Source organism: Micrasema longulum, unplaced genomic scaffold (genome assembly GCF_059751315.1).
Source record: "Micrasema longulum isolate JH-2025_06_02 unplaced genomic scaffold, ASM5975131v1 h1tg003101l, whole genome shotgun sequence".
NCBI classification, from domain to species: Eukaryota; Metazoa; Arthropoda; class Insecta; order Trichoptera; family Brachycentridae; genus Micrasema; species Micrasema longulum.
The window spans coordinates 1-24700 of record NW_028280201.1 but is presented as its reverse complement, the minus strand read 5'-3'; the positions used below and the strand labels follow the sequence as shown (position 1 = coordinate 24700).

The 24700-nt window shown below is 31.5% G+C and overlaps 1 protein-coding gene across 1 annotated transcript; it reads right to left on the bottom strand.

Annotated features, from left to right (window-relative positions):
• Positions 1–662: 662 nt before the first annotated feature.
• On the bottom strand, positions 663–20882 carry LOC148271097 (visual pigment-like receptor peropsin; the record flags this gene model as incomplete). The annotated part of the gene is made up of 6 exons (XM_088241839.1): positions 20746–20882; positions 17844–18009; positions 16781–16908; positions 8006–8222; positions 5397–5481; positions 663–818 (listed from the first exon to the last, which is right to left on the bottom strand). Coding segments are annotated over exons 1-6 (834 nt in total), but the record flags the coding sequence as incomplete, so codon positions are not given.
• Positions 20883–24700: the final 3818 nt, after the last annotated feature.

Below are 24700 nucleotides of genomic sequence, written 5' to 3'. Positions count from 1 at the left end.
TATATTACCTTCTGTAAAATATTCTTCATCTCTGTTGTAATAAGTTAATATTAACAGCTCCCCAGGGAGTTGAATCCAGTCCTTGTCTGCAAAAATTTGGACAAACTCAAAATATTGTTGGTATAAGTTGGTCAATATTTGTAAATAGTGGGCAGACAGTTTTTATTTAGTAGGTGGACTATTTAGAAATGCTTATATAACATTATGAAGAGGCATGCATTGGTTATGGGATTAGGTAAGGAGTTTGGAAGGAGACAGGAAGACAATCCAGGAAAGAAGAGTAAAAATAAGATTAAAAATTTGTTTTTTTGAGGGTGGCCAGAGAAGTCGTTCTTTTTTTCTGTCTCCGTAAAGATGGAAAATAAATAATAATTTCGGGGAAAAAAATCTATTAATATTTAACATGGTTTTCGATAGTTTTTCTTTTACTTCTAGATTACTTTTTTTTAGCAGAAAGGTGTCAAGGCTAGGAAAAAATACATAATCAACGGATTGAAGAATTTAAGAAAACCAGACAGAATGGTAAAAGTTACAGTATGTAAAGGGAACACTTAACGTCATCCAATTACAGGTCATTTGCCCTGTAAATGCGCAGACTTCCACATTCCTTTCGCAAATCTGTTCTGCATTTCTACTTTTCAATTTGTATTTTTTTTAAATACCTCTGCTCCTAGAGGTGCTAAGAGGGCCAGGGCTGCAGGAGGAGAGCTGGATAACCAATTCCCCCAAGCGTATCCTCCTCCTCCTCCCACCCACACTGCCAGAACAGCCTGTGGAGTCCAGAGAAGCAGCATCAGGCACGTCAGACCAATTGTGCTCTAAACGAAAAAAAATGTCATGTATGCACAATGAGATTCATTTTACCGTAAATTTAATGTACAATAATCATAATACAGAAAACATTCAAGTTTGTTAGTGAAAGTTCTTGGGGAAAATTCATTACTTTTTATTATCATAGAAAAAAAAGACAAGTGATTCTTTAATCCACAAATTTAGCATCTAAAATCTGTGACCGGTTTAATTGCTACGCGACATACTTGAGTTTTTTTAATTTCCATAATAAATTGTAATACAGGTAGATAAAATTAAAGTAAAAACGCTTATAAAATTTAAGTTTGTAAGTGAAAATTCTTGATGGAAGTTCATTGTAATTTATTACAGAAAATAAAAGACGAGTGATACTTTAACCTACAAATTTGGAATATCCGGAATGTTTGGAATATCAAATTTGGAATATAACAGAAAATTCTCGAAATTAATAGATTAAAAAATAAACCCGACGTAGAATTACTTAATGAACAGCTTACACACGTGTATTCCCCATTACTATACCCATTGTAATAATTTTACTAATAACTTTTTACCGTTTGTTTTCCAGAAATCGTCAGAAATCAGACTCATGAAGGATGGGACAATTCAAAATAATACATACTCAATACTTAAACTCATTAGAAATATCATTATATATCCGGATAAATCATATCGAATCGGTGCAACATCGTTTGCTAAGAAAAGTAGCATGGATGATTGGCCTCGAGGGGGGAGACTACACTTACGGAGAAATGGAGTCAATGTTAAAAATCTCAAGTCTACAAAAACGTAGAAATAACATTGACTCCATATTTATGTTTAATTTTCTGAATGGCCTAATTGATGTACCATCGTTACTGAAACAAGTGGCATTCAATGTTCCGATCCACCGGTTGCGAAATAATAATGGGCTGTTCCTCGATCAACACAGCACAAACTATGGCTCGCATGCACCAATGTCCCGATTGTGTCCGGATAGACCGGATCTTGTCTTGAAGTATTAATTTTTTTTTTTGGTCCTAGCTTTAATTTGATTTAGTTATATTTTATTTTATTTGTGCCTGTATTTTTTATTTAAATCTTAAAGTAGGGCACACATATCATACATATTGTTATGTGTGTTCTAATAATAACATTACAAATATATTTAATTTATAAATTGTTTATCACATATGTCTTGACCATTATTTTAAATTTTGATATGTTTTTTTCTTCATAAATATTTTTTTCCATTTCGTAATACTTTTTAATTGCTTTAAATAAAATTGAATTTTGTGACTTTGCCTTTTTCCTAAATGGAAGTCTAATTTTGTTATTTTCTCTAGTATTGTGATTTATTAAAAGAAATTGTATTTGCCATTGTTAGAATGGACTGCACAAGTCCGTCAAATAAATAAATAAATGTCAACTCATTAGTTAACCTAAAACACTTTGTAAATGATCTTTAAGACAAAAATAATTTTATTTACTCTCATGTAATTTTGAATTCTCTATCCTTGCTCTCTGTTTTGTTTAAATACATGGAGTTTCTTAATAAAGATACCAGTCTCGAAGATGTCGCGAAAGCGATGAAACTGGTCACTAGATATTCCAAATTCGTGGATTAAAGTATCACTCGTCTTTTATTTTCTATAACAAACTTATTAAATTTATTACAGACCGGTTTCTGAGCTACTACGCGCTCATACATTACATCGCATACAATGTATATATTTAATTTTTTTCGTACCACAACAGGTCAGGATGCTTATGATGCTGAATTACAGTACAGAACACTCAGGCTCAAGAAAAATCAGAATTAGATTTTTGTGTTCTCATCAGGAATCGAACCCGGAACCTTCCGTGCGTGACTCAAGTGTCTTAACCACTACACCACAGAGGCCGCCTTAGGTGCACACTGTTACTTTCGTAAATCAGGATGGTATTCATTTGTTAATAATTATACCATGTTGAAGAAGCGCGTAATAGCTCAGAAACTGGTATGTTATAAAATAAATAATAAGTGGTTAGAACTAGTGTGTTTTTATTTTTATCCTTATTATGTAATAAATAAGTAATTTAGGATTTTACGTAGATATATTTTATTGAAAAAATAAAGCATACTTTAACAAACTGTTTTAATACTGAGTTAAATAACTTTGATGCATTAACAAACAGTATTTTGAACAAGTACGTCTAAATCTTTGTAGACTAATACTGGAATTAAACCCTTTAAATGATCTTAACATAGACGAAGAAATTATCATTGATGGACAACACGACTGAAATTAAGGAAACATTAGGGAGTGGAAATCTTGGCATTTACAGGGTTTATCTATATCTAAATCATATGCGTTTTTTAAGTGATCACTGCGTAACATTCACCATTCTGTCTAGTGTTTTTTTTTAATTTTGTTTACATATTTAATACAACGGTAAAGATATTTTATAAAATAGTTATGTATCCTAAACTCCATAATACCAAGAGACTGCGTTGAGTTCGGATACAACATAATGGAAAGTGGAAGGATACATAATATTTAAAAAATAAATTATGAAATTACAACGTAAACATTATGCGCAAATTGCAAAGCGTGGCTCTCAATGCCCTCTACCTAAACATTTTCTATGAAGATCTGAGTGAAAATTATTTCTGAAAGCTTATTCTTCTTCTTCTTCTCGGTTAAGATCGATTAATCAGGTATCAGCTAAAAGCTAACTCCTGAGACTTTGAGTTTCAGTTGTTCTTCCCTCTCCTTGGTGGTCTTCCGGGCAGACGGCAAACGGCCGGGATTTCGTGAGCAATGGTATAGCGGATTTTGGAGCTGTCCATTAATGGAATTACTGACGTAATCTCTCCAAAATTTATTTTCTATGCACTGGGTATCGCAATCCCGTCTAAGTTCTTGGCTCTAGATTCTACCTCTTTGGGTTTCCCTGCGATTGCCTTTAGTACTTTCATCTCTGATGTTCTGAGCAGTTATTTGGTTTTTATATTTAGTTTTCTATTTAGTTTTTCTACTTGGTTTTTCGTATTTTTTATTTTCTCTCTATCTATCCGCGCCTCTATTGTATACACCATGATCGGTCTGACACACGTTTTGTATAACCGAATTATGTTTCCAATGATCATGTGTTAATTGTAATATATGACATTTCTTAGGCATCCAGATGTTTACTAACTGAGATGGATATGTTCTCATCATCACTATAGCTGCATCACCTGCCTGGCATATGATGTTAATGCCCTTATCTTCCTTAGTAGATTCACTACTTTTTTCATTCTTAAAAGCTTTTTTTTTTATATATCTATTCTGTTTGTGTAAGAAAAGGTTTTTGGCGTATATATTGTTGTGCTATATTTAGTTATAAAGGTGCAAAACTTGCTTTGTTTTTTGTTGTTTTAAATGTGTGTTATTTTTTTAATGTTAATATTACTTATGTCTCGAATCGAGTTCTTGTAACTCCTGGGAAAGTAATTCGACGTATAATACATGTAAAATACTTTGTGTTATATGATTTAAAAATAAAAAAATCGTTATTATATTATCATCAACAACAGGCAGCATCATGCGTGCACCATATTTTTAAACGATTTTGTCGGTAGCATAATTGGTACTATTTTAACAATATTTTGAGTTTGTCCAAATTTTGGTAGACAAAGACTGGATTCAACCCTCTGGGAGCTGTTAATATTAACATTTTACATGAGCAATGAATAATATTTTAGAGAAAAAACAAACAAAAAAACAGATCAAACAGAAAACATCAACAGATGAAAGAATTTAAGGAATATAGATGTTTAAATATGGGCGGAATAGTGACCGTTACAAAGTGTGTAAAGTGATCACTTAAACCAGCCAATGACAGGTCATAAGCCCTGTAGATGCCTAGACTTTTATATTACCTTCTCTAAAATATTCTTCATCGCTTTTGTAAAATGTTGATAGTACTTTATTTATAGTCGAGAAAGGCAAGTGCGGAGTTTTAGTCCCAACACTTATGTATGGAGGTAAAACATGGAACTGGCAGAGGAAGGGTGAAAGCCGAGTGAACGCGATTGAATTGCGATCTCTTAGACAAATGTGTGGGAAATCGATGTGTGACAGGTTACGAAAGATGAAATCAGGTGAAAGTGTAAATTTGAGTCAGGTATAATTGATAAGATTAAGAAAGGGTCTCAGAGATGGTTTGATCATGTAGAAAAAATGGATGACAAAAGAATGGTAAAACAAGTAAATATGGCGAAAATTTACGGTAACGTGAGACGAGGATGACCAAGGAAGACGTGGCATGATCAGATAAACTAAAATCTTAAGTCTGGTCATGTCAAAAGCAGGCTGAACCGAAGGGCATGTATGACAAAATGTGTGAATGTGGAAGAGGCTAGAAATGTATGCCAGGATAGACATGTGTGGCGGTCTATTCTCTCTGCCTACCTCTAAGGGGAAATGGCGTGATGGTAGTAGTAGTAGTAGAGGCAGGCAACTAAAAAAATACACAAACATACAAATTTTGAGATAGCAATTTTTTTTTTCATTGTAATCGGTAGCCTGAATCGTAAATCATTATTATACGAGTATTTACCTACTTATATTTATATTTACCTTAGTTATAGACCACTGCTCCCATTCCATCTCCGAACTTCTTATTATTCTGTTCAGATTAATTGCCTTCCATAGTGAAATGAACCTAAAAAGGAAATAAAATCAAAAGAAATAATTATTTTTTAAATCTCAGAATTTTTTCAATGCCGCAATAAAAACTGAAGGAGTTTAAATACCGTAGTTAATTTATTTTTAATGTCTGTGATGCCAAAAAACAGGATATATTTTTTTATTAACTAACTTTTTGCTTTTACATTTTATTTCGCTAATTTAATGAAAACTAAGGGTTTTATAATCTTTTTACAAGTACACGATCATTGATCACATGTATTTATGTAGGCAATTAATACAAGGCAGCAGCGTTAATTACATACGTCATAACGCACGTGTTTCGAAAATAAATTAAGTTTACAATTTACACTATTTAATTACTTATGTTTGCTTACCGATTACGGATTGATCAACCCGTATTTAAAATGCATAATAATATTATTATGAATATGATGTGTTTTTAATAATTGTACCACCATGAGGGCTAACGCAAGTGGTGAATTGCTACGCTTAAGAAAACAGCCCCCGATTTCACCGATTTTCCGCTCAGTTTTGCCAAAAGGAAAATAAGAAGCAGGACCCTTCAACTCTGGAACGATCGCTATTTGAGTGAGACAACTGGAAGTGTAACTAAAATTTTTTCCCTACAAATTTCATGCCTATGATTTCAGAAAAATTCAAAATGCTGGCTACGAGCTCACCCAGATGCTTACGGGTCATGGTGGCTTCATGAGCTACCTGCATCGCTTCAAGCTCTCAGAGATCGACAGCTGCCCATGCGACGATGAAACTCCTCAAGATGTCCCTCACCTGTTGATGCATTGCCCATTTTTCAGCTTTCAAAGACAACAGCTGGAGGCGCGACGCAGAAGCTTGAGTGAAGATCTATGCGACATCCCATCGGTGATAGGTAATAAAGAACTCACACGAGAGGTAGTATTATACATGATCAATATAGTGCAGACTATTGGTAAAATAAACCAAAGTAGGGAAGAAAATGCCGAACACTCCTCTAGTGGAACGGAAGGCCTGTTGACTACTGCCAACAGGCCGGCTTCTCCTGAAGAGTTTTAAGTGGTTTCCTCTCCACGTGAACAAATGCTGAGAAGTTCCTGATTAGCCCACATTAATGTATCCCTCCTGATCCCAATAGTTTAGATGAATTTTAAGATATTTGATTGCAGAAAAATCCACTTTTTGAAATATAAACCTTGTTTATTATAAGCAAGGTAAATAATAAAGCAACTCCCATATAAAAAAAAAATTAAAAAAATAAAAAGTGGAGAATTGACTTGTTTGTAAGCTACCTGCACCGTTTTATACTTTCCGGCATCATCAGTTGTCATTGTGATGATAAAACCCTTTAAGATGTTCCCTACTTGTTGATGCATTGCCCGCTCTTCAGCCTTAAAAGACATAACCTGGGGGCGCGATGCTGAAGCGTCGGTGAGGATTTAAGGCGCACTCATTCCGTCGTCAGTCGCATTGACTTATCACAAGAGGTAGGATCTTACGAAGTTAGAAAAGTACGGGTAATAATGACATCGGATGACAGGATGCATAAGAGAATAACAGTATAGTGATAAAAGGACACAAAATGCCGTGATCTTTTCAAGTGAAACGGAAAAACGGCTTCAAAAGTCTATTAATCCGGATTATATCTACCAAATCGTTAAGATACGCTAAGATTGGAATATGAATTCAGTGAACTATTCATTATTACAGTGCGGATAAGATTTTTTTTTGTGTTTTGTATATAATAAAATAAGCAAGGCAAAAAATAAACAAGTCCCATATAAAAAATGGGGTTCAAACTGCCAGTAGAGTCGCAATAAGTCACATCTTGCTGGAGGGTGTCGTTAGCATCCACGTCGCGAACCCCGGGCAATTTTATTTTTTTTAATTTATTTATTTACATACATAAGTTTACTGTACATTATTTGAGACATAAGTCCCAACTCCATGTGTTGAGATGGGACGATGGGATCACACTCCTAACTGTGTGATCACAGCAAATAACGAAAGGATGAAAAGCGAGTTTCTGGCGCCTCCAAACCAGAACCAACCAGCTAAGGGAAGGTAACCTCGGGTAGATCGGGTTGTGGTCCCGTGGCTAGTGTCTCGGACTCACGGGCCAAAGGTCCGTGGTTCGAATCCCACTCTACTCCAACTTGATTCCATTTCCTAATAGTGAGTTATTTACAACTCGTTGAAAATGGCCCTCAAAATTAAATATTTGGGTAAATCATAAGAACGCAAATATTTCTTTTTTTTAAAAAAAAAAAAAAAAAAAAAAAAAAAAAAAAAAAACCTCGATAGAAAAATCCACCAGAAAAGGCAACGGAAAACCACTCTGGTCATCTTTTCCCAGGAATTACTATGGCGAGTACATCCAACAAGCAGTTGTCTGGGTCTCGGAGTAGCGCAAGACCGAGATGCGTTCGCTGAAGCGATCGCCAACATCGCGTCGGGGAGACCTGATAAGGCACCGCAAGATAAAAGAGATTTCCCAAAATGGGAATGCTGATAAAAAATATTTATGAACATGTTTTACTTACATAATAAAAACGGGAAGTACACCAGCAAACAGGACTAGAGGGATGTTGAAAGCAGCTTGTTTTTTGCTACTGAGTCTCCAATCTAATGAGCACGATGTACCACTAACGTCACAACCAAAAGCCCCATAGTTCAGTAATGGTGGTATAGAAAATCCGACGGATAAGATCCAACACAGGCTTATACAAAAGACGTAGAATTTCACACTCAATTCTTTTCCTGTAAATATAAATTTTGTACATTCAACAATAATAAAAAAATGTTTGTCACTCGTGATACGCTACATCTGGTGTTCCAATGCAATGTCCTATACAAAATCAAGTGTACATTAATGTCAATAATGATGTCTGTGACAATGTTCAAATGTTTTCGGACTCGTAGGTAGTAGATTTTGCAATATTTTTTGTCCTTAGCCTGGCACCTGAAGGGTAAAACTGGTTACATTATCTTAGTGTAACAAATGGTAGAAAAACAGTGCATTTGGTGTAGTGATGTAACAAATGTGTGATTTTGGATATTCGCGAATACGAATACGAATATTTGTTGCCTGCATTTGTTGCGAATGCGAATGCGAATATTGACTTGCACGAGCCTGTCAGTGCTGGCTGTTGGCGGTTGGCCTGCGCGTAAGTTGGTTTCAAAGTTCTGTAAAATGATCAAAGACTTTATATTTTAGTTATCTATCAAAAGCTAAATATTGAAACGTCAGTTTATTCTTCCTTCTGTCTTAAATATTAGTAGTAAAATACAAGCATGTTATTTATTTCATTATTTTAGGCAGAGAGTAGGAGAAATAAGATCATTTTATTTTCGTGTATTTTATTACAGAGTTTCGTGAAAATTGTTTAAAGACTTTGTTTATTTGTTTTTCAGAGATCAATATGAAATATTGTGAGTATAAAAAAACAATACTGAATAATTTCAACTCAAGAAGACTGCTGAATGGTTTAATTCTTATCGTAGTCAAATAAGATCTACGTCAATTTGTGTAGTTGTAAGTAAAATACTTATGTTTTTGGATTTTGGTCGGCAAAATTATTAATACATTGTAAATTAAAGCTGGCCAACTTAATAAAAGAAAATTATTGAACTGTAGTTTTTTTACAATATTTTATTTATTTTTTCCTCTTAAGAGATTAACTTTTACTAAAATAATTTTCGCAAAACATTCGCATATTTTCTGCGGACACGAATGCGAATGGGAATACGAATATTCGTTACATCACTAATTTGGTGTACTAATACAGTGTTCTATGGAACGATGGCTAAGTATAGGAAAACGATGAATGATTAGTTGATTTTTTCAAGATTGATCAATTAATTAATCAAAATATCATTGGCTAAACTAGCTGTTTTAAGAAATATTAAAAAACTTGAGTAGTTTTTCAGGCGTTTCCTGGTAGGTTAAATGATTAGGTAGAATATGTTTAACCTACATGAGTAAGGATTTTATCTTTTTTACTTAACAAAAATCTACAGATGGAAGAAACATAAAGGTTCAAAGATAAATACAAAAAGGATTTAATATTCTCCTTTCAAAAATAGTATCCATCTCTGTTGTGATAGTTAGGTATAAATTTTCTTCAATATTAACTAAATAAAAAATCAATGGTGGTATATATCGTCAATAGCCTATGACGCACAAAATCTCTTAGACATTTTGAACAAAATATTTTTGTTTAATCTGAACAGCAAACTTTTTGAGAAAAACACGCTTAAGTCGCTTAATCACTTCCTTGTAAATGTTGTTTTCCAGTTCGCTGGATAGAAAAATATTAAAACGAATTGATGAACTTATTTTAAGTACGATTAAATGTGTTCGGCTATGATTCTTAGGGGAATAAATAGACGCTAAAAAATATGAAAAGCTTCCTTCGTCAAAGCCAGCAACAGTTGTTTTGACATACCCTCGAGAAGAGGGATAATTTATTTATTTATTCAACCTTCGATAATAATGTATTCTGATGAAATGATATTACGGTCCTCCGGTCCTGTGATATAACTTTACTGACCAGTTGTATAATTTTCTGATACGTGAAGTATATTAAGAGGACCTTACGAATCAAAAAGTAGAATTTTTATGAAAAATTATTTTTATAAAAAATCTAAAAATACTACATACGAGTAATATAAAATAAGTATTTTTTCCATACGGGCTTTGATGGTATTATGTTACTTGCATTATAATAAAAATAAAAATAAAATTTCTAGCTAACCATTTACTAAAACAACTCGTTTCAGCAATTCTTAGATGCTACTTATGATGCTTAATACATCAACTACAAGGTCATTATAATTAAGGAAAAAAGGTTTTAAATCGTAATGTACTATATTATTCTTTTTTTTTTTTGAAGAGAGAACAACTTGAGTTCTTATTACTTACTCAAATATTTAGATTTTCAGACCATTTCCTAAAAGTAGTAAATAACTTGTGCTGGAAAAATGGAAATCACGTTGTGTTAGAGTGGGATTTGAACCTCGGACCTTTGGCATGTGAGTCCATAATACTACCACGGGACCACAACAGTGTATGAATATTATTTCATTGAATAGTTTTTCTTTATTTCTCCCTTTTTAAAAATGATTTTTTTAACATTTCACAGGTATTTAACAGGTAGAGTTTTTTGTTCTTCTTAATAATATTTTTTTATTTTCGAAGTATCAAAAACAAAATGAATATCTGTTCATTATTTTACATGTGTGTTCAATATTATGCATATACTCTTTTATTTGAATCTTAATGAGGAAGTATAAAAGTTTTCTTTGGGTTTTTTTGTCAATGGACTATTAAACTAAGCTAGAATTATATTTTACATCGTATTATTAGATCTATGGTTTTTTTAAGTTTTGTATTTTTGAAATTACTCCGCGTGTGATGTATCCAGTCTTCTCCCCCTTGGCCAGAATGGCCAGTTGACTTACCGTAAACCGGAAATCCCCACTCTCTTATCATTGGTTAATTCGGAAGAACTAGTGACGCCGTTAACAGTAGTTCGGTTTCATTAGGGTATTTTTTTTCAGACATTTTTAAGAAACCTTGTCATACAATGCTCTTATTTTTACCGCGCCTAAAAATTCATTTTATAAATCAAATTTTCCGTAGAGCTGAACTTCCTCATTAACACCAATGTCTTATAACCCGATGACTAACTATTATTTTATATTTATGTTTTACAACAGAGATGAAGAACATTTAATAAAATGGAATATAAAGGTCCAGGCAATAACAGGGTTTATGACCTGTCATTGGCTGGTTTAAGTGGCCACTTTGTACATTGTCTAACATTCACCATTAATATTTAATAGTTTATCAGGAAAAATATGTTTTACTCGGTTACGTTTTTTTTTATTTATATAATTAATATTGTAATACATAACTTGTGTTTAATAATTGCCCGGATAAAAATATATTAAACGATCAGGTAACACACGTTCATTTTCCTTTATTGTATCCATTAAAATACAAACAATGAAACTAATCGATAAGAATTATCTGCCGGGATTTTTTGCTTTCAGAGAATTACTTCATTACCCCCGGGCCCGGGGACACAGCTGTCGATGGAACTACCAACCAGCGGCCCTTATTATAGTTTTAATAAAATTTAAATACATGTAATTCAAATACATTTTCATTATAAAACTTCAAAAAAATATTAAATTTTCACTGGTTTTTATTATATGCATTCAAACAAAACTTAAATTGATACAAATATTATTACTTTATACTTAAATTATTTTAATTTTAACTCTTTTATTTTTGTTCCAATACATGAAAGTGCTGGATATGAGACAACTGTTCCTAAAAGAAGCACTTACACACTTCTAGTCGAACAATATGGAGAGGTATCAGCTAAATGTCCGTACGAGGTTTTTCCAGAGCATGAATTATGTCTTACCCAAAACCCGTACGACTTTTTCTCAGAGACATCTCTCATTTAACGCACAGAGAGTCTTCAATATTTTGGAAGAGCGTATTAAGGTCTCAATGACAAAAACTATTTTTAATTAAGGACTGGATTTCTCTTAGTGGGAGGGATTTGCGTAGGAAACTCAAAAATATTCGCCATATTCGTTGAGTCAATTAAATTATTTTATGTACTCGTATCGTAGTTACATTTTTATGACAAAAAATATTCAAGTGATCCCAGATTTGAAGTCGTATCATGGTAAACAATATACCCAACTTACATAGTTACCCATCAAAGAATTTTGTAATGAATTTTTAAATAGTAAAAGCGTCAAATTTTTCTTTCATTACGATATTCGAAAAAAAGGGAAAGATAAATTCGATTATACATGAAAAACAAGCTTTCTAGAAATTACTCTTAGAGCTTTCTTTATTCAAATCCTTATTCCAAGGTTATGAAAATAATCCTTTAAAAATACATTTTGTTCCTACAAACGGTTTGACATAATTTGAATCAAAGAAATGGAATGGTTTCTAGAGAAGTAAAAACTTAATTATATTTACGCTGCAAATTTAAAAAGAAAAAGGAAAAATGTTCAATTCAGGGAATAAAAACAAAATCAGTCACTTAATTTGTCAGCATAGATCATAGGGAAACTTAAGAAAACAAATTATTATTTACGAGGTGGGTTTTACATACATTCTCTTCTTATGTTTTTCGCACAAAGCAAACGTAATAATGTCAATAGGTATTGCTCTGATAAAAATACATTTGACAATATTTCGAACTTGGGAATTACGTATAGACGCCATAAGCGACTATCACTACTTACTACAAACTATTCTTCTTCATACATAATATCTTAATCTTATAATTAAGATAAAGAGCAATAAGTCAGAGAATGTATATATTACAATATTATGTCCCTGTTAATACTTTACGAATTATTTATTTATTTCTCTCTGAATCAATTATACGATACGCCATAACTTCCTGGGGGTTATCAAGTGAAACTAAAACTAATTTTATTCAAATTTTGAAAAATGCAATAGTCAAATTTCTACTATATAAAGATGTATACCGCCAGAGACACAATATTTCAAATCATTGATGTATAAATCTGTAAATAAATTATCTGTTAGGGCTCTACTTTGGTACGTAATTTGTCAGCATGCGTCGCACTCCGAGTATAAACACAAGTTGGTACATGATTCCTACACCAGGTTTACTAGTATGGAAGGGCTAGCTGTTCCTGGATATGGCAATAAATATGGCAAAAGGACACTGCAATACAGTATACCTAAAATATTTAACATGCTACCAAACAATATTAAAAATACTGAGTTAAATACAGGAGCGAGACGTTTGCTCAAATTATGGTTAATAGAAAAAAGATTTTTTTATTCGTGATAGTTTTTAATTTTTGATATTGTTATATGTTTTTCAAGTAAAATTATTATTAATGTAGGTTGAGTGTGAATAATCGATGCAATTTATAAGAACCTGCTGACAAGTTGTATGTATGCAACTCAGCAGGACTTTAATTTAAGACTATTTTGTAAATATTTTTGAAAAATTAATAAATAAATGAATAAAAAAAAATGACAGGTACATAAATCACAATGGGAAAATAACAACTAAATGAAGAAGTTTAGTGGTCAACAATGTTTTGAGTATGTCCAAATGCTTGCAGACTGGCTGGATTTCCGCCTTAGGAAGTTATTCATATTTAATTTAGTTGCAACAGAGAGGGAAATCATTGTCATTGGCGTTGCCTTGTAGGTGAAACGGTTCAGCTGGATGAATTTAACCCACATGATAAAGGTTTCAGCTCTTTTACTTCACAAAAGTCAACTGATACAAAAGTTCATGAAGTGACGATGTTCAAAAATAGGCAGAATGGTGAATGTTACGCAGTGTATGAATTGACCACTTAAACCAGCCAATGACAAGTGATAAGCCCTGTAAATGCCTTGACTTCCATATTCCTTTCTCAAAAATTTTAGAGACTCATAAGAAAGTGGGAAAGGGAAAATTTGGAAGAAAGTTATGAAAAATTCACCACAACATCCAGACCAATTTATGAAGAAAAAAAATTCTCGGATCTTTCACTAGGGGGAATAGCTTTTTGTAACTAGCGGGAATTAAACCCACAACGCCAGTTTCACAGTTGGCTGTTCAACCAACTAAGCCACGACGCATGTCATGTGTTGTGATTTTGAAATTACTCCACCTGTGACGTCACAAGTTCTCTTCGCTGAGTTCTGCTGTTTGGTGGGTTGGCTTCCCGTAATCCGGAAACCTATCACAACACTCTCATCATCGGTTGATTCGGAAGAACGAGTGACGTCGTTCAAAGTAGTTCATTTTCATTGATTTTTTTATACATTATCGAAAAACTACGCCATACAATTAAATTCTTTAATAGTAAACGCGCTTAAGAAATCCATTTTTATGTCCAATTTCTCGTAGCACTCAACTTCCACATTGTTAAATAATCGTACGTGCGAATGAAAAGTGAATGCATTAATGGATATAGAATTTATTCGTTAGGACATATAAATACTTCGTTTCTTTTTATTAATTTTGTTATTTTTTTTTTTTAAAGTTCATGTTAAATACATTTATAAAATAGTTAATGTGTATTCAAATTGAGAAAGGAGATAATAACGTTTAAGTTAAACAAGTTTTCCTGTGTTCGGGCGAAATAAAGAATATGTTTCTGTGTATGAAATAGAAATACAACCCCAGACGCGTGCTTTTGACTCTATGACTACTCTCAAGGAAAAATCTTGAGGGTAAGGAGTAGAAATTAGTCCGCCTCGTGAGTGAATGAGCTTTTGCCTACTATGCCTAGGATCCTAGGATGCCGGGTTTGCTTTCATGAAATACTTATTAGGTCTTAAAATCCCTGTATTTAAAAAAAAAAAATAAACACCAAAAACACAACAATATGGTAAAGGTTCGATATTTAAAATAATTTTTCGGTTTTACAAAATATTCTGTTTGATTTAACGTTATGTATATTATTTAGATTATAAGCCATCAAAATGAAATGTCAAGTTGACGAAAGTGAGCATTTTCGACACCTCTCTCTGTTCGGGTTCAATCGAGGGAATAAAGCTGCCAAAGCTGCTAGCGATATTTGCGCATTGTAAGGTGAAGATGCCATGAATTACTGACTAATTTGTTACAAAATAATACATTATTGACTAAATTGTTGTATTTTTTTGTTGTTTCTTCTTGTTCTCTTCATTTGGTAAAAACAATTGTCCAATATATTTTCCTGAACTTGATTTGAAGCGTGGTACTGATCATCCTTCATGTATCAAATAATCAAAATATGAAATATCATCGATCTTTTACCGCATAGGTTCTCGTAATACTCCATAAAGAACTCGCACAAGAGGTAGTATCTAACATGGTCAAGTTAGTGCAGGACATTGTTAAAATTAATTACCAGGACATTGGTGACTTATTTCGCATGAAATTTATTACATATAGAACGGCTCTTCTACTTTATTTTATTGGTAATAGTTCTAGGTAACTATTTGTTACTTTTGTTAAAAATTTGTTTTAAACTTCTTTTTTTGTGTTTTTTTTTTCTTTTTTCGTTTCTTTTCTTAATTAATTTATAAGTAAAAAATATTTCTCTTTATCATTTTTTTTACATCATTGTATATTTTTCTACATAAACATATACTATTTACCTAAATATTAGTTTTCAATAATAATACATACATATATATATTTTTTAATGTTATTCAAAATTGTCTTCTTTGTTATTTTTTTTAACTGGTTTAAAGTATTTCTAATACAAAATTATCTTTTTTTATCGATAATTCTATAACTGGTAATATTTTATTCTTTTATATAGTTTATATTTCGTAGACTTTCTAAATTAATAATATTGTTTTAAATGCTCTGTATTACTTAAATTAAGCTGACAAGTATGTATATTTAATTGTATTTGTAACTAATATGTAAAAGGCACTAAGTGCCGTTTATTTCAATAAAAACAAATTTAAAAAAATAAACCAATGAAGGAACCGAAATGCCGAACAGTCTTCCAGTGGAAGGGAAAGCCTTTCGATGACCGTCAGTAGGCCGGCTTCTTCTGAAGAGTTTTAAGTAATTTCCTCTTCACTAGACCAAATGCTAGAGAAGTTCCTGATTGGTCCACTATGGAATACCCCTCCTGATTCCGACATTTATAAAATAGAAGCTTATTTAAAGCAGAAAAATCCTTGTTTTTATATTATAAACCTTTTACATAAGCAAGGTAAATAATAAATGCAACTCCCATATTAAAAAAAATATTTTTTAAATTAAAGATACGCTACACTTGAAATACCAATGAAATGTTCGATATGTGGAAAACAATGTTCTATAAGCAATGTTCTCTATGCAACCTTGGTCTAAATTTGCTGAACTGCACTATAAGTTATTTTGAATTGTTAATTAACCCCTTCAGACCTGCATTATTGTTAAAGGAAAAAATATTTTTTTTTAAATTATGAAGATACTCTACAGTTGAAATACCAATGAAATGTTCGATATGTGGAGAACAATGTTCTATAAGCAATGTTCTCTATGCAACCTTGGTCTAAATTCGCTGAACTGCACTATAAGTTATTTTAAATTGTTAATTAACCCCTTCAGACCTGAATTATTGTTAAAGGATAAAAAAATAAAAAAAATAATTATGAAGATACGCTACAGTTGAAATACCAATGAAATGTTCGATATGTGGAGAACAATGTTCTATAAGCAATGTTCTCTATGCAACCTTGCTCTAAATTCGCTGAACTGCACTATGAGTTATTTTAAATTGTTAATTAAGTTGTTTCAATCTGATATATTTCTTACCGTATTTCATTTTCCTGGCGAGGAAAAATCTCTCAAAGCACAGTAGAGTTAAGGCTGCCATTTGGAAGACTCCCAGAAGTTGATGCATAAATGCATATAGCTGACAGCACGATTGTCCAAATAACCATCTAAATAATAATGCACTTTCGTTTATATTAATCAGTGATAAATGAAAGTTCGCTTTTATTTTATTGTCTCACTTTTTATAAAATAACTTAGTACACTTTCTGGATTACTTTTGTAAAATAACGGATTACTTTTTTTTGTAATTTATTGACAATTCCAAACGGAATTATTTATTCACCCTCTAACGAGCTTATTTCCTAGTAAAAATAATTTAGTGTTAAAATCATTCATACGACACATTTAAAAACAAATCGAAAGCGGTACACTTGTTAATTTGGATGGATACAGAAAATTGCTGTAAGAAAAAAAAACTAATTCAGTCGAACTGGGTAGTGCCCAAACAGCAAACATAAAAAAACCTACATCTTCAGCAATTATCTCGCCATTTTCTTTGCAAAAAAAGTTATATCATAGTAATTTATAATTTCAAAGGTCATTATTATTATTTTTTTTAAAGATGTTTATTTATTTAAATGCCCCGTGCCTTTTTACATTTATTAGCATGAATTAGGAACGTAAATATATAAATAAAGTTAAAAGTGAGAATTACATAAGAAAGACTAAAACAAAGATGTTCATTATATACACACACATTTTCTTACATAATCACACACACACAACCTTCACCATATAAACACACATAGCACCCTCACTACACACCCCCGTAAAAAGTCATTATTTTTTATTTGACGGTAGTTTTTTATTATTATTTCAAAAGCGGCTTTTTTAGGAAAAAAAAAATTAAAGTTTTTAATATTTATCCAAATATTATTTTTTAGACTATTTGAAGTGGTAAAATGGGAATCAAATAATGGCAGTGTTGGATTTGAACCTAGAATCTTTTGATCCGCGAGTCCACAACACTACCACCTAAGCGAAAAAAAAATGGAAATATTAAAATATTAAAACCTAATAAAATATGTACATATTTTCTTACCTTCCACTAATTGCAGAAGGCCCCGCAAAAGGAAATCCTCCCAAGATGCCTCTAGCCAGACACGCCGTGCATAAATTAAGTACTAAAAGGTGACTCTTGAACGAGAGTAGGTGGCTTTGCACAAAAGTTATGATCATCCAGCTATTTAATAGAACGCCGCAAAGACCTACAAATATTAAAACATTTTATTCGCCTGAAACACAAAATAAAATTTATATTTAAAGCGCTCAGTTTGTGATTTTACATGTTAAATACTTTAACAACGTATTTTATTTTACGTAAAACCTATAAATTTCATTTGATACGCGTTCTTTTGTCGAGGCTTTATCAAACGAATTATTTTTAATCTTATCAAAGCTTACACCAAATTAGTACCTTAAATACACCTGTGTTCGCTGTTTCACTTTTAGACTACCGATTCATTGAAAAGGGATATGAAGAACATAGGAAACATTTGAGGACACATTTCTTATAATTGTTATGGATAACTCGTGTAACGTTATTTTCATAAGACGAGGTCGTTTTGTAAAAGTGATTGAATTTAATTTGACTTAAATTTAAAATAAACTTTTCAGTAAAACAATTTATTATATCCTACAGATTTATTAATATGATTCTGATTATTTAACATAAGAGTAAACTAATGTTATTTTAATAATTAATTTGGTAATAAATTAAGGTAAAATAACCATGAACCGTTTCTAAAATTTCTAATTTTTCAATAAACATCACATTTTAGGGCAACAGCGGAAATATTTATTTTACTTATGTCATGATAGAATTGGTGTTTAAAACGAAATAATAATTCAATAAAATCTTCTTTTAAACAAAAAAGTTTTTTTTTTCATTTTAAAATGTTCACTAAAAATCTTTCCCTATAATAATTGTAACTCAGGAAAAACATATTCTACGGGACTTTAAAATGTAGCCTGATAGCTTAGTAGGCGTTTTTTTGAATAATGATAAAGAATTATTTTTAACAGAAAAAACTATAAGTATTTCTGTTATATAAGTTCAGTTAGTTAGTTCATAACGTTTGAAGAACAAATATAAACTTTTAATAACATTTCTAAAGAACATTTTTAAAAAATTAATTTGAAATATATGCTTACCGTGATAATAAAACTTAAACAATTAAAAGTATTTCCTTATCCTTCTTTCGATTTGTTTTAATTTGATAATTTATCATAACCAAAAACCGAACATTAAAAACCATTCAGTAACCATATGAAAAATACAAGGAAACCCCCCCGGTGATTTAAAGGAAAAGAATTAAAACAATCCTGAGATAATTTAAAAAAATAGATTTTACAATACCTCAGTTTTTTAAAGTAAAAATCAAAAAAACATTTTTACAATTCACATTTTTACCTCTCGTTAAAACACGCCAATTTCCCTCCAAATTTAGTTCACTCGTGAATGAAAGAAGTTTCCTAATATTTTGAAACAATATGTAAGATTGTTTCTCAGAAAATCGAAAAGTTGAGTGAACTTACAAATTTCAAATTTAAGCAGCCAAGTTCTGTCATGACTAGAATAAATGATAATATTCAGTTCATTTCATGAGTTTTACATAAAATCTTTTTTCTTATCTTTAGCTTTAGATATGATATTTAAAAAGAAAAAAGAATCTTACAAAAATGTGGAAATTGAAATGCTTCTAGCAATCACTTTTGTAAAGTGTATTTAAAATAAAAATAAAATAAAACAAAACGTTATTTTCATAAGTTAGCTAGTTCAAGTTTTTTTGCACAAGATTTCTTTTTATTTTACATGTGCATCCGATGTTATCTTTAAAAAAAAGTATTTTACTCTCTACTATCCTCAAAGATGAGAAACTGCATTTTTGTTTTACAAAAGCTATTTATATTTTTTCTTTCACTTGTTTAAGAACTGTTGGCCTGTTACTCTCTGCATCAAGTTTCCCTATTAAGAGGCGGACTGCCAGCTGTCTTTTCGTCTTTTTGGAGGTCGTCCTTGAGGTCTGCTTTCTTAAGGTAAATTATTAATTGCTATTCTTAAGGTCCTTGATTATGCCATTATGGTCACACGATCTTTCCAGAAACTTATTCTCTGCTGTCCCCATATTACATTATCCTCGACATGGCATATTTTTTGAATTTCCTCATTTTGCTAATTCGAAGGATATAGAATTTACACTTCAATTTAATTTAATTTGTCCCATGTAAAATTGTCCAAAATATAAATGTTGATTGGTATTAGTTTATGTTAATTTATTTTATTTTTTTAACCCAAAGTTCTGATACGCAACAATTGAAAACGCAAAACAGCTTGTCCACAACATACCGCATATCTCATCTAAGGACGTAAGTCTGGCGGTGTCCACATACACAGAAAAATTGCTTGTTGCCGAACGAGAAAAGCTGCCCTAGGGACCTCTCTGTAATCTGGTAACCTTAGCACTTTTGTGCTGAAAGAAGGTAATCCAGAAGTAGATAATATGCTCTTGATTAGATTGTGGAAAAAGGGGAAGTGAATTTTTCACTGACAGGAATTAAATTGGTTGCACACGATTAATTCACTGAAATTATTACAACACATTGTAAAAGTCTTGAAATTGTTTTTGGAAGCCACCAGATTTGTATATCCGACAGGGCCTATAACAGAGTGACGGATAGTAGCGAGAAGCTCTATTCAGTATTCATATAGAGGGTAAGGGACAAGACCACAGGATGTGTTCAGAAATTTGATTAGGATATCCGCAGCAGCACGAAGGTGAACATTTTTTTATTTTAAACGCATGACAGTATTTTTTTTATAAGTCGTGAATTGTTCATCACTATGACTTCCTTGATATACAAATGAACTTAAAATAAGCCTACACCGCATACGACGAGACGCGCAACGTTACAAATAAAATACAAATCAGTTTGTTTCTTACCAAATACTATAAGGCACGCTCCCAAAAGAGTTTTATGAGAGTTATCTAACACAAACCACGGACACTCGAAATAAGGAATCATTTTTTTATCTAACTATTCAGGGCGCCGAAGACTTTTCGATGCCCTATATGCTGTCTGTGTCATCAACTAAACTATACTGACAGAGTCATCGTTCCATGTATCACTGTTTCTCCATTGTTCACACTTGAAACGCTCGAAAATGTTAGCAGATGAAAAAGTTAAATATTTGAATATATATATGCAATTTCATTATGGCACAATTATTAGTGACCGACCGAAACAAGATTTTCAGCCGAATCCGTAACTTATTTCAATTAGTTAAAAGTCATTTAAAAATCCCCAAAATTAGAGGTTTTTATTGTTAAACTTTACGAGCTCATTAAAGTAAGTGTTAAATAAAATACGCAATTAAATAAAAGGCAATTTAATGCGTAAATTTGTACATTTTTAGCACGTTTTGTTTCGTTGTTATGTTATAAGAGTATGGTATACTAGTGAACCTGACAGGCGTTGTCCTGCCCAAACATTGGCTTGTCTGCTATTAGCTGGTTCAGGAAACGTTCTTTCGATATTCAAATTTTCGATCAAGTATATACTAAGTGATATTTAACATTGAGATCTCATCCCACCTACCGGGTCCAATTGTGAACCTAAACCATTCAAAGACCCACACAGACACACAAAAAAACATCAAAATCGGTCCAGCCGCTTAGGAGCTCAGTGACATACACACGTACAGATGAATTATATATATGTAACAGTTTTTCAGTGTACGCCATGCGATGTTTAAGTTATTATCTAAAAAGGAATTACAAAAAATATAAATACGAAAGACCTTAGAACTGACGAGAACTTAGAGTTACGAGCCATAAGATGCACCCGAGTAGAGCCTAACGCAATTTGACACATCTTGACCGCAGGTTTCGGCTGAGCCGACGTTTCAGCCAATTTTTTGCTGAAACTGAAACCTCTGCCGTACCCCATTTTATTGGCTGAAACTGGCCGAAACCAAAACATCGGTAGGTCACTAACAATTATTCATTTTTTAATCCCGACTTGCTAGAAAGTTCCATGTTAAGTCGGGACTCTTACATACATTAATTTAAATCATATACAGCTGGCTGTATTAACATTTTGATATACCTACATATTAATACAAAAGATACGCGACAAAAATAAATAGGTATTTAATATAATATAAAAATACAATACACTTAAGTAATTTAATAATACAGAGATGTAGCAATATTAAGATCATGTAACCAAAATTTGAAATTCGATTCTTTGATAATTCTATAATTCAATTCAGAGTTAGGCGCCGCGGGCTGTGGCGCAGTTGGTTAAGCCGCCAACTGTGAAACTGGCGTCGCGGGTTCGGTTCCCGCCAGTTGCAAGAAAAAAATCCAACACAACAAAGATTTTTTCTCAATTAGTCCGAGTGTCGTGGTGTATTATTCATAACTTTTCTCCATATATTTTCTTTTCTACCTGCTGAGAAGCCTCGAGGATAGAGGCTCAGCGGGTTATTTCTTAGAAATAATAAAAAAATGCCAAAAACAATTATTTTAAAAAAAATTAGTCTTCCTTAAAACAGAACAGTGAGGATGAAATGAAAATGAAAAATATTATAAGTGTAGAGGTAAGTTAGTAAAAAAAAAAAAAAAACAAGAATTATTGAATTCAGTTTTTTGTAAAGTAATTGAATAATACCTTAAAGACAATTTTCTTTATTTGTCCGAGTTGTCCGTTAGTTTGTCTCATTAAATTTTATCTTGCCTTTTCCTAGTGGCTTTTTTTTTCGTTCTAACGCAGTTTAAAGCCAATCTTTTTACGTCAGAAAGATACGAATAATTTCATTTCTGTTTGAGAATATATTTTAATTCGTCTTTCTTCTTGGAATAATACTTTGAATTAAAACCATTTTACATTTATTGAAAATACGTTTTCTTAGTCATTATGACTAGCAGAATAATTAATTTTACTATTTCAAATATTCCAAATTGAAATAAAATTAATGTGGTTACACAAAAAAATATAGTTAGCTAGGTATACTATATCTTTTGAAAAATATTGAATTTCTGATCAAACAGTTGTAACGACTTTCGAAATATACAGTTTATAGTTCGAAGGTTCGAGGTTACTCTTATTTTGTAACTCACTTTTTACGAAGAGTTGGGTCGAAAATATCTTCATTTTTTTGTTTGTGTTTTTAAATTGTATGCATATGTGGTTTTTCTAGAAATTTATAAATGGCAGGGTACTGTTTTGTCCAACTTTTTGTTATTTTCTTTGTAATCTGATTGTAAAAAACAAAAAAAATATTTGATAAAATTTGTATTTAAAGCACCTAACTTTGTGGTTATTTATTATAATATAATAAATTTAAAACAACTTTGTTTTTAACCACTTATTTTTTCTACCGATCGGTTTTAAAGCTACACGAAGTTCTTTATCAAGGTGTACTTAACTTATGAATTCTATCGTATTTTATTTTTACAGTGATAACTAAATATTACATTATTGATACATATTATGGAGCTAATAAGTCAAGGGTTTTTGTCATGTTATTTTTTTAATTACGGGAATTGTGAAGGATTTAATATTAGTTATCACTGTAAAATTAAAAGGGATAGAATTCATTCTTTGATACCGGTCAGCAAAAAAAAATACGTGGTTAAAAACAAAGAAGCTTTGTATTTATTTTATTAAATTTAGTTTGACATATCCTGACAAGCTTTTTCCACGATAGTCTTTATAAGACTTACCAACTAGAAGGAGCAGCCAAACCTTAGAATAAACAATTATAGTATATACATAATCTGGGGTTTTCACTTATAAGCTACAAAGATCAAAAATACTTTTAGGTACAAGACAAATATTTTGTTTTCAATGTTTAAAATATATATTTAAGAACCAAAATGTATTTACAAGTAATTCAAATAGATCAAATTAAAGAAGGAATCGTGTTTTAGAAATACTACCTTGTAAAATAAGGCTAGCACAGAGACATATTTAGCTAGCATATTTTATAGGCCCAAAATTTTTTTATTATTTTTTTACTGATAACATTTCATTGATCCCAATCTTTCAAAAATTTTCTACTTTTAAAAGACACGCACTATCCTGGATTCAAACAAAAGATATGAACTCTTTTTTTCTATAATGTATTTTTTTGCCCTTTAATAATAAGGAGTATTTGGATGTTTTTTTATATTTTTTCAGTTCCTTTTTTGTTTTATTTTTTATTACTATAAAAATCAAAATAAATACTTTTTAATCTTTTACAGAATATTTTCTTTTTTATGTTACACAAAAATATTATAATTGTCTATTTATTATACGAGCGAAAATTCACAAACATTTCTTGTATACCCACGAACAGGCCATACCTATATGGTTTACCTCTTCGTTCTAATTCTCTTAATACCCATCCACAATTTCTCTTTCTTCTCTAACTCATAGTGTCAATGCGGCTCAACTGTGGAATCATCTCCCATCCACCATCAAAGATGTTACTACATTATCTCTGTTTAAATCACGTCTGAAGAAACATCTCCTTTCTCTTACTTAATCTCCCCTCCTTTCCTCTTTCCACTTTTTTCCCTTTTCTCATTTAGTAATAGTTTTGATTTAAGGTAATTTATAAACAAATACGTTTATTTCTATTTTTATATATCTTTAGCAGGTTAATCTTTATTTTCTATTGATTGTGTTATGTAACTTGAATTATAAAAAGAAATCTATAATTTTAGTGGTTGATTGGAAGAAATTGCCATTTGGCAATAAGCCCGCCAACATACAAAAAACATTATTTACAAAAAGTTAAATAAATACCTTTGTGGGATTTTTTGTTTACTATTTTATTTGCTTTATTTTTTTGATACTCTGTTTTACCTTTTATGGATATTGTATAAAATTTTAAAAAAATAAATA